Genomic DNA, 17521 nt, shown 5'->3' on the forward strand with positions numbered 1-17521 from the left:
TGTATCATCCTCCTGCTGCCCTTTTGGTATTCTACTATACGAGACAATAAACTGGGTTCTTACATTGCAACAGTCCAGCCGCTTAATTTGGCATTTTGGGTAGTATGCAACAAGTCATATGCCAAATGGTTGGCAGATTTCCATTAGACAGAGTTAGGAAATTCCTCTACCTTTTGCACAACAGCTTGAGAAAAGAGGAAACATAGTGAATTCACACACGACCAAGGCGCTACATGTACACTGTCGCTATGGACTGAAACGCTGCCCAGCTTTTGCTGCTTCTAGCACACGCATCACTACAGACCCTACACAACACCCTTGGGCTCACCATGGTGTAACCTAGCTAAGAGACAGCACCGGCTAAGCTTTTCTCGCTATTTCTGGACTCCTTCCACTGCATGCTCGGCCCATGAAGGACACACGCACGTACTCTCGTCTGCGATTTGGAGTAACTCGGCCCCAAAACAAGTGATCAACATCACACCTGGTAAAAGCACTGCAACGGCCCTACAATCTTCTCCTGAGGGAAGGAAATCCTCGAGGGTACAGTGGCTGTTGGCTGCAAACCAGTAACTTGCAACCCTTTTCTCTCACCTCTTTGAGAAACGGCTATTTTAGAAGTATAATAGAAATCTACTTGAGATACTGCTGTCAAGTAATATTTCAATTATCTTCTAGGAACGTATATTGCCGGCAGGCTAAAGCTTCGTGTGCCTGCACCAAAAATCTTATCTGCGAGGTAGGCATGGCCCCAGAAAACAGAACCTCCAGCCTGGCCCTGGCCATCAAGAGGCAGGTGGGTGTCCCGAGTCTTTGTCACCGAAAAGGAAAGCACTCGGGCACGCATACAACACGCGTGGCTGAATACAGACGAGCGGGAGTCTAGAGGTCTGACTAATACCAACAACTCCGCCACAAAAAATGCCGATTGCAGATCGCTAGTATCATACCTTGGCATCCTTAGACGCAAACCAGCAAACCTGACTGATGTCAGTAAGAATGTTTAGCAAAATAAATATATTAAGACGAACCCTGTGGTGTTAATATAAAAAACAAACAAACAAAACCAAACACACCCAAAAACCGTCCTGGAAAGCAGCCCAGGCTGGGAGAAGAAATATCAGTTGAAGGAAGGTAAGGTAAGAGGAGGGAGGACTGTGATATTAATATAGTTCCAAGCAATCAAACAGAGGTAACAGTTGCGTTTGGACAAAGTAAGTTCCAGCAGTAGAACAATTATTACAACACAATTGGTGTTGCGGTGGCTGCTGAAAGCTCCTGAGCAAGAAGTGTTGGTTCACTTTTTTCATTCTCTTGGCAGCTAAACTCCTCACTCGAAGCTGAGAGGTGTTTATTTTGCCTTTTTTAAGGTTGATAATTCATACCTTAACGATGACAACGCCGATTGCGGAACGTGTCATACCCAAGGTCAAACAGGAAGTGCAAGACAAGATTTTAATCATTAAAAGTTCATCGATAATCTCTTATATACACATAGTTATACACAACGTGGTTCATGAGTCCCTCATCTTGTTGAGTTCCGCTGGTGAGGTTGGGTGGCTGAAAGCTTCTCTCTGCCTTTGTCATCTCATAGAGGGGAAGTTAATGCGGCAAACGCCAGCGGGGCTGTCGCCAGGTATGGCTTGCTTCACGGGCTTTAGCTGGGCACTGAAAGGAGCCCATACTCATCTGCTGTATCCAGAATTTTACAGATGACCGGAGACTCCACCTTAAACACAAGAGATCAAACCATTAAAGACTACGAAATCATCGATAAACTTTTACAAGGGATTGCAACGAAGATCCTGAGCTTAATGACAACAGATTGCAAGAGGCACAGTCCTCCAGCATCGCTTTGTAAAATTTAGGAGGTGCTTTTTACTTTTGGGTACGACCTCTGTAGCTTATTAACAATGGAACTACCGTAATTAACAATGACCGTCCTTTCTCTAAGCAAATGCCATTGCACAAAAAGCAGCGTTTGGTTAGCAGCTACGTTTACGGGCTGAAGTACACCACAGGAATCTCTTGTGACGAGTCACTGGAAGGAAGGGGCTACTTTAAACGTGCGCCTGGAGACGCCCTCTACTAGGTGGCCCCTGATCTCACAGAATTCAAGTTTGTCTTTACGTACCCCAAGGACATACTGGCAAGAATGAGGCTCTAGCATGTATATGGTCACAGCATGAGGGGAATCCGATTCTTTACATCTGAAAACGGAAGAGAGGTTTTGTAGTGTTTAGCACGTAATAAGCACAAAACTAAAACATGCATTTCCCTAGTATCTGTAGCATTTTTACTAAGCTAACAATCATTGCTTTCTGAGCTTTACAAAGAGAACAGAGGCTTTCCCCTCTGCCCTAGGAAGCAGAGGCACAAAACACCAGTTTACTAAAAAAATTAACTTACTTCAATTTCACAGTCACCTGCCTCGGCTTGTCCGTTAAGTCGCAAACATCTCCATTTCCATAGAAATGAGACACCATCCTGCCACAAAAGATTGGAAAGAAAAAGTCTGGAAATATTAAACACCATTCTCAAGCACACAGCTAACTTGTGTGGTACAGTATCTCGTCATTCTTCAAATATTTAACTGTAATACACAAAACCAAGAAGTACCATGCTGTATTTCAGTTATTGCAGAAGGAAGTAGTTATTCCCTATCGGAAGGTTTTTTTCTCTGCATTACATCCAGAGCATTGAATTCCCTTTTCCGATGTTGCACGTTGATTGGGGGGGCGGGGAATAAATCTATACATACTGCTCTTGACAGTTTATTGTATCTATTCATAAACTGCAGTGTGTGAATATTCAGAAGTGGGCCGTGGCATTTATTCTTCCCCCTCGCAAGTATGAGACCAATTCGGGAGCAGACAGCGAGAGCAGTAACCGTGGGGACTGTAACCGTACCTAACTGTCTGTGTGCCATCTTCTCTCAGATAGTAGGTTCTAGCAGCATTCTTCCTGGACCATTCAATGTGTTCCTCTTTGCTCCAGGTACCCACAACCACGGAAGTCTTGCCACTTTCCTTATCCTAAAAAAGGAAAAACTAGTAATTTTTAACTGCTGTCAACATAGCATGTTCTCGCATTTGGGAAAAACTGTGACTGATCTTGTATTGGAGTCAAGAGTCAAGCTGATGGTCTCTTCAAAACAGCCACCCAGCCGGCGTGAGGCGTGAGCTAATAACAGCGTTTCAATGACCAGAAGAGCATTCCCACACGCAGACCCACATTTTTTCAGCTTTGATTATCACCGTGCTCTACCTGATGTGGTACCTACATCTCACCGCATAACCTTAGGCATCATATGGAGGATTTAAATTCTGAAATTCTTAAACCCAAGACGTTGGTTAGCCAAGAAAGGGACGCTTCTTTTCTTTTTGCAGACTGTAGACAGATTCTCTAACCCTTTCCCCCCCCCCAGCCACCTAGTGGCAGAACATAAAACTATTTAACCATACCTCATGATACTGATGAACGTATTTGCCATAGCAGAATTCGTACTTCCACCAACCAACACCCTAGGGAGAGGTATAACCAGCGTTAAAACAAAACCCCCAAACAAAATAAAACACCCCAAAACCACCACATCCATTTCCTTCCAGAACCTAAACCACTGGCTATTTTAGCTGCAAAACTCCATACTTATTAATTAGATATGTTAATTCAAGGTTCGCACTGAGAGAGAATCTCTTATTAGACTAATTGATGTAGGCAAGAGATGGAATTAATGAGCTTAAGCAACGACTCTTGGAAGAGCTGCATAGGACTAAATTCCTTAAACTATTTGTATACTATTTGCATCTTTAAAGAAACACTTTCCTCCTTCAAAGACAAGGAAAATTTCAGATGCTTTTTTTTTCTGCTGGCTCTCAATAAGTTTTATCAGATTTTTTTTGTCTTCTCATTACCAAAATTAGCACTGAAAAATTCTCATGATCTCCTTTCATTTCACTGTCTGCTCAAATAAATTGATTTCCAATGGAAAGACTAACGATACCTTTCTGGCATAGCCTTTGGTATATATAAGCCTTCCCGATATCAATGCAGGGAAAGGCAATTATCATGCATGTAAGAAAGCAACTATCAGAGTTCATTGAAAAACTACACAAATACATAATACATATACAAATACATAAATACAATACATAAACCGGTACGTGCAATTAAGGGGTAGCTATTTTATTATGCATAGCTTTATTTCTCACCCCATGGAAACAGTAGGAACCACTAAGAAATTCCTTTATAAGTTGGTCATCGGTCAGTTTGGAGATGTGTGTTGTTCCCACAGTTAACAGTTGATGGCTTCCAACAGCAACAGGCTTATGAATGGAAGAAAATTTCTCTTCTTTTGTTGAATGCATTTCTTCCTGAAATGAACGTATATACAAATACACCCATTTAGATTTCATATGTCCCTTGCAAAGTCTTATAAATTATACGACATTACTTAGTATTAAGTGACATAGGCTGCAGGAAAAAGCATGAAAGCATCTTGTCATTGTTTTCACTGTCTTCAGCATAGCTAAAAAAAAAAAAAAAAAAAGAATCAAAAGTCAAAAATTTCACATGTTTGTAAACTGTAGGCTATGAAGGCTACAAAAGTTTTAAATTAGTAGCCCAAACTTAACTTCCTTTGTTTTCCTTACAAACAAAGCAAGTTACAGATGACTTCAACAAGCTTAAAGACCATCTGAAAGACTGACATGGTCTTAGAAAGTTGTGCGAGAGAACTTATTCCACAGAACTGAAAGTTGTATGTGTTACATCATGGAAAAGAAATATTTTTCTATGTAAAATTAAACAATTCCTACCTCCTTAACCCTTCTAAAAGGCATCTTCATCATTTCTTGCTGTTTCTCCAGCTGTTCCAGATTATGGGGTTTAAGTGGGGATCCTGGCAGAGACTGGCAAAAGATGTCATTCACAGGGGAAGCCCTGAACCTGTCCAAACGAGTTAACAATACATCACTTACTACACCTTAAAGACGTACTTTTTTGTTGCTCTAAGTTTCTGACTGAGCTGGGCTGAAGTGTGTTATTTTTTTTCTCGTATTGTCTCAGCCAAAGTTACACTGTTCTTACAGCTGATGTAAATACACTTTTTGCCCAGCATAGTCTCACTCCTAACGCTGCCAGACCACTGGCAGTGCCATCTGACCCCTCTTCATCAAAAGGAAAAAGCTGCCTATTAAAAGGCAAATTGCACTGTATGCATACCATGAATGTAGTGTCATAGCTCCACAAAACTCTCTCAGAAGCTAGGAAACGGCAAAGGTTAAACCTGACAGATGCAGTTCCTATATAATTAAAAGAATACATTCTTATATTATCTGACACGTATGGCTTTTCATAGTGCATATGTACCCATTATTCCTTTATTGCTCTCTTCATGAGCTATGCCTGCAAAACCCGTCTTATTTCAGGAAAGAAAAAGCAAAGAGATGAAGCGGGAGTTAGCGCAGCTTTCTCCTTAGTTTACACAAATGAAGGCCTCATTAAAACACCAAATAAGCTGTAACAGAAAACAGTGAAGGAAAGCGAATATCAAAATGCAAGTCCTACTGACAAATGAAGCATTTGTTCCGTTTCCCATGCCCGTCTCATTGCAAAGGTCCTCTTTAGACAAAGCTTATTTACAAAACAAATAGGCAGATTCTGCTTCAGAGGCAAGGTGGCTTTTTGTGATGTCCTCCTAGGAGGAGTCTGTAATACACAGCAGCAGTTGTATAATCATCACCACCGGAGTTAAAACAATCTGAAAACGCTTCCCAAATTGTAGCTGCACTCTAGATTAAATAAGCCCTGTACCAAAGAAGCCTAGTTTTATCTGACTTTTAGTTAAACAACATTAAGACTAACTGTTACAGTAGACAAATATTACTTTTCACTGCCTGCCTTCCCTGTTCCCAATTCCCGCTGGTTTAAAAAAAGTCAAATTGTACCCAAATAAGAACGACAACTAGAACTAACGGCTATACTTTTGCTAAGTTAATACAAAGTGTGTTATTGGATAAGATAATGGTGGGTGAAGTACGGCTTGGTGGGTGAAGTATGAGAGGAAAAGCGCGTTTAACTTACAATGAGGTTGGTTTGTTGTTACCTCCGCTGACACTAAACAGTGTTTCCAGCCTGCTATCTCCACCTATCTTTATTTACTGAGATGACGTAAGTGGGAGAATAAAGATCTTGTATGTTTATTTTAAGTATTTCCTGCTAGTAGCCGTGAAGCCTCCCATGCTTCCTCCTTTGGAAGGAGGCAGCAGCTTGAGGTTTTATTCTTATCAAATGACACAACGATTTGCCTGGGCACATTCTGTTTTTCTACTGATACAGAGGCTTAAAAGGCTCATGTAGTAAACAGATAATAGTGCAATAGATAAGTGCAACAGATAACATAGCATTACCAACCCCTTCTACATGAGAAAATTTATAATTGATACTAAGTATTTAATAATAGCATAACTTATTTACTCTAACTGGCAAGTGTTTATTAAATGCACCATTGAGGATTTTGTCCTTTAAACTTTGTTGCCTATTTCAGAACAGTGATTAAATACTCACTTGTTCTGATGTCTGCGTACATGGGAAATTCAGAACTCCTGTTCATTATTTCCCCCTTCATTTGTATGTCATGTTCACTTTGCAATTCTGTTTACACCCCTTGAAAGGTCAAAATTCTGTACTATGGAGACTAAGGGTATCGCTTAGATGCATGGTACAGGTCAGGGAGGGGGGGCAGGGAAGGAATCCTAAACACGATTTTTGGAAAATAACACTGAATTTGTGAATTCTCCAAATTCTTCATATGAAAATGACTTACACAGCTGAAGGTAAGGCAATAAAATGGACAGATAAGAGCTCCTTAAGCTGGGAGTACTGCTAAAATAAATTTTAAGGTCATGGCTGAAAACTATACTTTTGTTTTCTGAAAATTCTGAAATTAGAGACGTCTATGCACACATATAAAGCACATATGCAATCTGCAGTCTTTGAATACCATTAAGATGATCCCCAAAGACATTGAAATCATAAACTATGAGGACAGAGGGTGTTCTTAACCTGCCTGCAGCCTTAATGCCCTACTTTGTGTTTCTCCAGAATGACAGGGCTAGAAACTTACCTGTTGAAAATCAAGTTACGTTTCCCATCTGCTTCTCACATGGGATCAATTATTAGAGACTTAAAAAATGCAAATATTGTGCAACTTAACAAGAAAACTTAAAACATGGCAAAACTGCACGTGCCAAAGTAAGTAAATGCAAGTGTCACAGCTCAGTACCAGAAACCACAGAAACATACACATGCACAGAAATTGATAAAAACTTGAAGCCATAACGTTAGCCAAAATTTGAGTTCCTTACCTGTATTTAGGATGGTTGCATAACAGAGGTGTCAATATAACCACTTCATATTCACAGGTTGTCACTTCTGCTACTGAAAGAATCTCATGTTTAGCTTCTGGATGACAGATGTACATCATTGTACTCGACCTGGGTAGGTTTTGTCTTAGGCTACAAGGTGTGCCATTTCCCATTTCTACAGGATAGTATGGGGTCATCTGCCCTTCTATATTTTTTGTAGGTATCTAGGTGAGAGAAAGTAAAAGTTAAGAATCACAGTAAAGTTCATTCGACTCTTCTGAAACACAAAAAGCTATTACATGGTGCAGAGCCAGCAGTGCTGGATTGAAACCAGCTCCTGTGTAGTTACTTGGTGTTTCTGCAACATCCAAGCACACTCTGGTTTATTACCCCCAGCGCAGCACTGCACAAATACACTGAGCCACACGAGGTCTGGCTACAAAGCCCAGCTGTATCTGACTGCAAAAGCAGCTGGTTTCTCTGCACAGGCTGCCTGATATTTCAGTTCTAAGAAAGCTTGCCAGCCGGGTGCAGTGTTTTGGAAGAGCACCAAGCCAGCTGCGTTCACCCTGTAGTCTAGGAGACAGAGTGATGCGAGTAGCTCTGCCAGACTCAGCTCAGGTCTTCACTTCAGTGCCAGGCCATGAAGAATCTAAAAAGGCCCCAGCAAAGTCATCCTGAGACCTGTGTTACACCTCTCAGCATCCCCAGCCTGGGCTGTTCCTTATCCAGAGTATCCTGCACCACCTGTTATTGTGGCTAACAAAGTTAATGATATATACAAAGTAAATCCCACTTTTGTACACACTTTAAGTGTGTACAGAACACACTTCAGACTTGTTCCTTCATATGTTTCATCCAGCTTTAAGAAATTAATTTCCCAAACTGGTAAAAGTTCCTCTCCCGACTCCTATCTTGGCAGCCGCTAAAGTTCCTGGGTACCAAAAGTTCTGGTTGTACAACAGTCATGCTGGAACCCACAAACTAGACTTTTTTCTGCTTCTGTTGCTTGAGCTAGTAAAGGTTTTTGGTGCACAACAAATCAGGTTCTGTTCTAAAAGGTAGTGGTGCCTTCTGTGGTCGGGACACTAACCTGGGGACCTGAGACCCTTCTATATCTCACCTACTTTGGCTTTCAAACCATGTTACCCTGTCACAGGCCACTGACCCTCTCCACCTGAAAACCGTTCCATCATGAATGAAATGATGAGACCTTCATGAAGTTAAAGAATGAACACACTGGCAACTTAATCGCTTGGGCGCTCCTTGGCTTCAATACTATACTTCAATATTCAAAGGTCGGAAATGAAGATATATTCTGGTTGTGTACAAAAAAGCTGACAAAAAGGGTACTTCCTTTCTATCTTTCTGAATGAAACAACTGATTTTTCCTTAAAAATTGAAAAATTATGCCTACGCATTTCCTTGAACGTAACTATTCAAGAAATCTAAACGGAGATAGCTGTTGTCTGCATACAACTGAAAGGCACCCCAGTAAGACTGAAGATAAATCTCTAGTTGCAGCAGTTTTTGGCTACTTTAAGCACCACCTAGCTGCGTGGTGTATTCTTTCCCTGTCACGACTAGAGATTCCACACAAATTGCAAGTCTAAATTCTCTACAGACTGAAACCAAGACAGCGTGCGTACATCAAAAATACTGTAAAAAAAAGAGTCAGTAAAAGACTTAACTTCCTCTGAAATTAAAAAAAAAAAAAAAAAAGTTACATTATAAAGAACATAGTTGTCTTTAATTTCCAAGAGGCATAACTGCCACTGCCCTTAGAATGGGCCACATTCTGACTTGGGTCTGCTCCCCCAGCTACCTCCCAAATGCTTATCAGGTATGTATATCTTCTGAGATCCACCACAGAAGAACCACTCTGTGCTATGTAAATCAGCAGTACAAAGAACTTGGGAGACAAAAATTTCATTTCAGAATTAAAATGAAGGATAACTGGAAATAAGGTAGGCACGTCTGTCCACAGGTCAAATACGCTAATTCTACTGCTAACTGCAAACTCCAGCGTGCTTTGGGTACTTCCATTGTTTTGCTATAAAGTTCATAATTCAGAATTGAGTTTTGGGGCCTCAACAAATGGAAGAGTTCTCTAATGGAAAGGCACAGAGTGTTATGGGCCAGGCCATCAAGTCAGCTAAGAAATCTTTCAGTGATTTTGTTAAGCATTTCTCCCTACCCAAAACGCATGGAAGTGTCACTAAGGGAATTGGGATCTCTGACGTAGCCGGAAAAATAACTGTCGCTAGACCATAATGTGACTTTATGGTTATTTGTATTGTCTTCATAGAAGAAGAGTCTATAATTCATCTCATTTAAGATTAGTGAACTAATGTAAATAAGTAGAAGGGCAAGAAATTTGACTAGCTAGACTAAATAAGCTTTCTGAGCTGGGACTGAAATCAAAAGCGAGAAGAGTGCAGCTCAGGAACAGAGCTTCATTTTTTGATACTCATTTTGGTAGGGGACTAATTACATAGTCTCATCATATATAAATTGCCTCCGCTATCAATGGCAAAAGTTAAAATAGATGTTTTTCACTTGCCTCTTTTGCACTTTCTTTTGGATTTTCCTTCTCTTCTTGATCTAGGGAATAATTAAGAATGAGGTAAGCATAAAGTCTGTGAACTTGAAATAAAATGAAATTATATACAGAGAAGTTTGTATGTTTTGTGTGTTTGCTAGTACTTTACGTGTAAACTCCCAAGAGTCAATTTCATGAACTAGCAGGTGCAAAAGAGGAAAGGCAGGCAATATCTGGGGTCCAGAGCAAACAGAATAAAGTATGAGTTAGCATTGTCTCAAAACAAATTGGAATTGGTAGGACAGGCCAAATCCATCCCTAGCACCACAGGAAGGCCCTCAGGGCAGCTCAGGGCAGAGGAACATGTCACTACTGCTGTTCTTCGAGAGGTAGCTGACTATTTTTTTTTTCCGAAGTGAGCAAATTGCAGGCTGGGACAGTCAACAGGCTGGGACAGTCAACAGGCTGGGACAGTCAACAGGCTGGGACAGTCAACAGGCTGGGACAGTCAACAGGCAAGTACTTCAGCCCACGCCCTAGCCAGCCCCAGAGGGTATGCTTGTTGTAGGAAGAAGTGAGGCCAGACTGGATACCATACTAGTGATCACCAGAGTAAACACTGTGACAGGGCAGGGGTTTCAAGCTGTCACAGGTAGCCTTCCCAACTGCTTCAGGAGGTAGTCTGGACTCCACTCAGCATTAGGTGAGCAAAAGGCCACTCTGCTTTGCTGTCGCCCATTCAACTGTTCCAAGTTTAATATATCACACTTGTGGATTCAGCTCACAGTGGTTTGAGAAACCATCTATGTTATTTTTTCAAAGTAGCAGCATGAATTGCTATATAGGAAGCACAGAAAGAATACAGTCTGCCACCTAAGCAGAAAGGACAGAGCGTCAACATCCTAAAAGACTCAGGTATGACGATCTGAAGTATCATCATGTGTAACTTCAGCATCTAGGCCCACAAAAGAATTGGTCACTCAAATTAAACATTTTGTTTTCTGTACAGCAGCATCTAGGGAGAATTAGGCATCTCTGCACAGGACTGACGACAGCACAAACAAGCACTGTAACTCACTAATAAAGACATGCCCAACAATGCAGTTTCTGAAGCCATGTTTCTTTTCAGAACTGAGATACCTAACTGAAGGCTACAGCTAGGAATTCAGAGGAATAGGATTAATAGCGCTAAATGCCCTCCAAGACTGAGCCGTTTGAGTTAATCACTTTTAGGAAGAGAAAAATGGTGGTGCCCATCTTTTACTTACTAGCCTATTAAAAAAAAAAACACAAATAACAAAACAAAACAAACTAGATTATGTTTTTTCTATTGTTTCTATCAACTCTGATGAATGAACACTTAGTCTGTGGATTTTTGGAGTTCTTTGGACTAATATACTGCCAGAGTGCCGACCCAGGGAAGCAGATTTTGACAGGTACAACCACAGAACCTCCAGCATCTACAATAATTTACGTGCAAAAAATTCAAGTGCCCAGAAAATTTGTTCTTCTAAATTGCAGTTTGAGTTTGTGGCTCAGCTACCTGATTTCCAACGAAGTCCTGCTTTAGGCTCTTCAATATTTCTGAAGATCTGTGCCAGGATCCCCAAAAAAGACTTTCAAACAGTTCCAAGGGTCAAATTTACCTGCAAAGGCTATAAGTATTTGGGTTTGCAGGGTACATTTTATTACAGAATAGCAGAGCCCAAGATGTGCTACACGCTCTGCCCTCTGCTCAGAGTTTGAAAGATATTTCTCCCCACCCAGAAAGAGAGTGGCAACAGGCTACCTTATCGCAGTTTGATCTGGCATATATCGGTTCTATTTCTCATACTAAGTGTTTTCTTCCCCTGACACTAATTATGGCAGATTAATTACTCTACTCAATTAGACAGCACGGCAAAATTGACAGGATGGATGCAGTGTAAGGTGCTGAAAAGGAATTCATTGGAAAAATACACCTTGTAAAAAAAAAGTAATCTACAAAATTGTATTCTATTGCACTGGGAATCCGTTTTCTACAGCATATTTCTCAGACAGTAATAATTAAAAACCAAGTAATTAAATGAGCATCAGCAAAATAAAATAATCTAAGACAAACCTGGTTCTGATAATGGGTTCTTTATCATCATATTCCCCAGATAGTATTCCTGGATGTTAATTTTCTACAATGAAAAGAAGTTAAAACAAATTTCAGTTACCTTTTTCCATACTTTTTCAAGCGTACAGGCATTCAAGTCCTCTAGAGGAGTTAGGCATGAACATGCCAGTGGAAAAGGGCGTTGCAAATCTAAGAAGCTTACCTGTCCTGTTTCCTTCTCCTCATGATACTGACGGATGTGTTTTCCGTGGCAGACCTCATAAGTCCAGTAAGATTCAATCTTAAAGAAATAAATAACTAAATAAATCTGTTTGGATACATTACGCACCCCCCCAAAAAAATAATTCCCTGAAAATTTTGGGTTTTGCAGCAATGAAGCACAGCCCAAGCAGGTGGGCTTGGGCACCCTCAAAAACAATAGCACAGGGAATGGTCTCAGTGTTCCCCAAGCATTTTGACGATGTTCCAAATAAACAGAACAGGCAGTTTCCTTAACTTTCACACAGATAAAACAAAGGAAAAAAATGAAATAAGATAAGTAAGATGTAAAGAGTAAATTTGCTCCCAAACCACTGAGGCTAAGCTGTAGTGACTCACCACAGCCTGGTTTTGGCAACTGCCATGGGCACAGGCCATTTACCAGTTGTGCTTTACCCACTCTTCCTTCCTCAAGGACTTGAGTGGCATGTTGCATAGGTATAATACTGGGCCACTTTTGCTCTCTCTGGTTCGGTATTAGGCTTGTTCTTGTAATGTAAGATGTAAGTCTGAACTGGGACAACAGTTGACGAAAACCTGTAAAACTTTCAGAATATCTAGAACTATGTTTGTTTTGGTCTTCTGATGCTTCCTGAGAAATGCTTTTCATTAGACTGTGACACATTATGACTTGACTCCTCGAAATAAATATTTTAAATCCACATTTTTAAATTGCTACTATAGCAACCCAATTTATCCCAATGAACCCTGACATCTTCAATTATACATAATTTTATCAGCAATATTAAGATACAGTTATTAGGTTGTGGAGACCTTATTTTTGGATTGAATTAGTACCTGAAGTCTGAGACACGTTTATCCAAACAGTTCACTACACTAAACCTTGAAATGAACTGGATTGTAAACTTTTGATTAGCATTTAAATTATCAACACAGAAGTAACATACTCTATATGAACAGCTGCTTTGCTTAAAAAGAGGTTCCAGCAATTCTCCTGGAGTAGGACCTTTATAGTCCTTTTCTTCTTCCTAGAATAGAAGGATATTTCGTTACATTAAAATTAATAGTGGCTTGGTTCGTTAATATTAATGTTCAATATTAAAAAAAAAAGTATTGCAAAATTAAGCAGTACAAAACCTCATTAATTCCTGCTCTGAAGGATCTGTGTGGTGATTAGAAAAAAAAAAAAGATAATTCAGTTTAGTGAGAAGAAACAAATAAAAGTCACAAATAAAGTAGTCAGAAAAGTTTTGTGGTTTAAAAAAAATACACAAGTGGCAAGAGTAGGAGCTCTCAGCTGCTCACATCCAGCGTGGCAGCTTGGGGTGTGAACAGGAAAACAGCACCAACAGTCTCTTCATTTGTTAGTCAATGCTGATGCTGCACTGGTGCACTATAATTGGAATACCACCCAGCTTTTACACAATTACAAAAAAAATGGATCAAAAAAAGCATACATAATACTGTGGAAGTTTATTTCCGTGTATCTTTTGCTCTATAAACATGCATGCCATTGAAGAGATTTCCACACAGAGTTCTTCAGTGTAGGTGAGAAAATATTTAGTACTGAAGCACTCCGTACTGTCAGTCACATAAAGGATGAGAGCTATGTCAAAACGGAGGTCCCCAACACAGGAGCAGAGCTTGGCTGTGCAAGTTCTCACACTGTGAAAAAAATTAACTGTTGGAGGAACAAATGACCAATAATAAACTGCACCAAAGGCCTCCTCAATCTATCTTCTCTTATACAAACAAACGTATTTATATACTTTTTTTTGCCTTCATTTTTTCCATTTTCTTCATTTAAACGTTGTACATTCAGATTTCCGATTGAGGAAGCGATGAGGGAGAATAAAAATTACTGGTGGTAGAAAACCACTACTGGGATAGTATTCTCAGATACAGTGATCATGACAGCAGCGTTAACAACCTTTATAGTTGTTAACCGGCCTAGAATTTGACAATGCTACTGAAAATACAAGAATTTCCCAAGCAGTGATAGACCCAGCAATAAACAGAACAGAACAGAATTTGAGCAATTGTTTGTTGCCAAATAAGGACTTCAAGATTGTTCAAACTGGCCCCACTTAGTATAGAGCAAGTATGTAACACAAAGTGAAGGCATCTACTATAAACCGTGAAAATGAGAAGCGTTCTAAAGATGATTTTCCTTTTACAGGAAAAGAAAAAAGTCTTTATTTTGGAAAAAAAAGAAAAGCAACTGAAAAGATACTGAAAAGAAATAAAGATTTGTCTACAGCTTATAATTACAAAAAAGACTTGACTGAACTTACCTCATTGCCACTTGCTATCAGTGGAAGTATACATTTATATTTTTCTTTATCCACAGTGGTCATTATAATGTAGTTATCCTCTTTGTACAGGACACCAGTTGTAGGCTACGAAAACAACCAACCTATGAATTAGTCAGGTGGTGGTTTTGGGTTTTTTTTAACGTTACTTGCTAGAACTATTCCTGAATTCACGACCGGTACAGTTAATTCACAAGGCAGGTGGTCCAGAGTATTTCCTGGATAAATCACAGGACTGGGCTTTGGCATCTACACTTGCCAGCGTTCGCTTGCCTTCTCCTTTGCTTCGATCCTTCTACTCCCAGCCACCTTCCTGCTCTCCTCCACGCTCAGCTTACTCCTGCTTACACATTCCCAGTTCTGACGAAGGACCTTTAATAAAGCAACAGCCTCCCCAACCACTACGTTTGCAACCGGCCGTTCCCGCGTTGGCTTTTAGGACAGATTTCCCTGGGATTTCCCCCAGCTGCCAGGACTTAACCTCGCCCCCCGGCCCGCTGTACCGGCTGCTCGCCAGCCCTGCCAAACCCGGGGGCGATGTCTGAGGCGCGGCCGTGCTGAGAGCACCCCGAACCGAGACACCCCCCACCCCGGTGCCGCTGGGGGGGGAGGAGGGGGTCACAAACGACCCAACGCCCGCCGCCGAGGCCACCCTGTCACGGTTATAACCGCCCAGCTCGGTAGGAGCGAGACGCCCCCCCCCCCGCCGCCGGTACCGACCAGGCTGAACTCAGTGCCGGGCCAGTTCACCCTGAAGGGGATATCGTCGTTGAGCTGAGGCAGAGCGCGGCCACCCTCCGCCGCCGCCACCGCCGCCGCCGCCGTCGCCAGCAGCCCACAGAGCAGCGCCCGCGGGGTGGGCGCCCGGTGCCGGCAGCCCCTCATGCCGGCCGGCGGCTCAGGGGAGGGAGGGCGGGCGCCGCCGCCGCCACGTCTGCTTCCGCCGGGGCCCATCAACATCCGGGGCAGCCGCCACGCTCCGCCCGGGCCGTTGGCGGGAGGCGGTCGGTGAGTGAGCTGAGGGGCGGGAGCGTGCGGAGAGTGGCCGTTTCTGTGTGGAAACCCGCGCAAAGCGGGGGGGTGGCGGTGGCGCCGGGCTCGTTAGCGGCTGCGGGGCGGGAGTGGGAGGGTGTCGGGGAGCGCTTTAAGGGACCACCCCGCCGCCCGGCCGGTGTTGCGCGTTCGCCTTCGGCTGGCTAAGGAGAAGTCTCTCGGGGGGGAGGTAACAGCTGCAGTCGTGCTAAGTTCTGCTAGTTAGTATCGCAGAAAGGTACTGGATGGTTTTTTTCAGGTCGTTCTTCATCGCTCGTTTGCCCGCAGGGCGACGTGCGTGCATACTTTCGGGTTTGTAGAATCACAGAATGGTTTGGGTTAGGAGGGACCTTTGAAGGCGACGCAGCGTGGCCCCCCTGCAGTGAGCAGGGACATCTTCAACTAGATCAGGGCGCTCGGGGCCCCGTCCAACCTGAACTTGAGCGTCTCCAGGGATGGGGCCTCCACCGCCTCTCTGGGCAGCCTGTTCCGGTGTTTCACCCCCCTCTTCGTAAATTTATCTCCAGTTAAGACTGAACTATAAGACACAGCTGGAATGAAGTGGAGACTCTGGAGGAAGGAGAAAAGTGGGGTAACTTACTGCCTGCTCTGCAATCGGCGATGGGGTGACGTATGGGGATAGCAGGAACGTTTTGGCAACATATAGTGATTCTTAATAAACCCTAATGAACCCTAATTTAGTGGGGACTAAAATGTTTACTGAGAGAAGTATACGAAGGCAAAGGAAGCAGATGATACGAGGAAAAAGCCCAGTGGTGATGGAGAAAGATGGGTGATGCGTCGTCAGCTCAGGTGGTTTGGTTTAAGACGCTTTGTTTCAGGATGTTCTTCATCGCTGTTTTGCCACGAAGAGTGGTGTGTGTGCACGCTTTCACATTTACATTGGGCAAAACTGGCGGAGTCTCTTTGAACTGTTTTGAGTAAGTGGTTCGTAATAATATAACTTAAAATAGCTTGAAACTTTACTAAATGGCTGCCTCGGGTCTAATCAATGCTTTCAAGCTTTGCTACCATAATTTTCTTGTTTAATAAGAGTGTAATTTTTTTCCTGTTAAATTGCTGGCAAAGCAGGTATAGCTGTACTGGGAGAAGAATTCTTCTTCTAGTTCAAGCACGTGCACAATGAGAGGGAAGTGCCAGAACACCCACAGAGAAGAGACCCAAGTTGCAAAAGGCCAGAAAGATGCAGACAAGACATCTGTTTGAGACAAAGGAGGGCAACAATTAAAAGGAAGTTACTTCAATAGAAAGCAGGAGGAGCAAGGAAATTAATGTAAGAATACTGAGGGAGTGTGAAGCTGGAGTAATCAGGGCTGTACTGTAGGTGGTAATCTAAGTGAGTGTATAGCCCACATCCAGCTTTTGCAGAAGACTGTTAGAGAATAATAATTTTTTGAAAAACAGCTTCTTTCTCACCTTGCAACAGCTATATACTTGCACGGTAGAAAGTCAAGATACAGGGCCCTGTTGGGGGCTTGTTATCCTGATGTCTGTTTGCATCCCCTCTGCCAGTCAGTAGCTTGTCTGAACAGAGTGAAAAATCATCTTGTAAGAGCTTCGTTTGTTACACAGAACAGACATACAGAAATAGATCGGATGGGGGAGCTGTAGTCAGGTTTTTCCAACATCCTCAGCTTCTCAGTTTGAGTAAAGCCTGTATCCACACGCATACCAGAAAGAAGGGATGGCTGACGAATTCAGGAAATGATATAAATTAGTGATATTATACGGATGGGGGATGCTGCAATCAATTTTGTAACTTTGTTGTTTTAGCTTTTATGAGTTAATGGTGTTCAAAATGTGATTTGTTTTCGGGGGTTTTTTTCTGCTTGTTAAGGGGTAAGTTACGCATGATACTTCGAGCTAACTTTTTTTTTTGTTATGCTTCTTAGCAAAATTACCTGAAATATTCAGACTTACAGAGCTT

At 42.0% G+C, this 17521-nt stretch overlaps 2 protein-coding genes across 3 annotated transcripts in view; one reads left to right on the plus strand and one right to left on the minus strand.

Moving 5' to 3' along the window:
* Nucleotides 1–1441: 1441 nt before the first annotated feature.
* ERLEC1 (endoplasmic reticulum lectin 1) lies at nt 1442–15516 on the minus strand. The gene is made up of 14 exons (XM_074578645.1): nt 15262–15516; nt 14524–14628; nt 13177–13257; nt 12213–12290; nt 12011–12074; nt 9931–9971; nt 7368–7591; nt 4818–4947; nt 4212–4373; nt 3465–3524; nt 2911–3035; nt 2410–2487; nt 2135–2210; nt 1442–1729 (listed from the first exon to the last, which is right to left on the minus strand). Exons 1-14 carry the CDS (start codon nt 15499–15501, stop codon nt 1658–1660), a joined length of 1536 nt encoding a protein of 511 aa, XP_074434746.1. The 5' UTR covers nt 15502–15516; the 3' UTR covers nt 1442–1657.
* The window catches only part of ASB3 (ankyrin repeat and SOCS box containing 3), a 33486-nt gene continuing 31468 nt past the window's right edge, over nt 15504–17521 (plus strand). For both annotated transcript variants that reach the window (XM_074578642.1, XM_074578644.1), the window contains exon 1: nt 15504–15549. The gene's annotated coding sequence lies outside the window, so the exon portion shown is untranslated. The remainder of the gene's footprint in view (nt 15550–17521) is intronic.

The sequence above is a fragment of the Larus michahellis genome, chromosome 3 (assembly GCF_964199755.1).
Source record: "Larus michahellis chromosome 3, bLarMic1.1, whole genome shotgun sequence".
Taxonomy (NCBI): Eukaryota; Metazoa; Chordata; class Aves; order Charadriiformes; family Laridae; genus Larus; species Larus michahellis.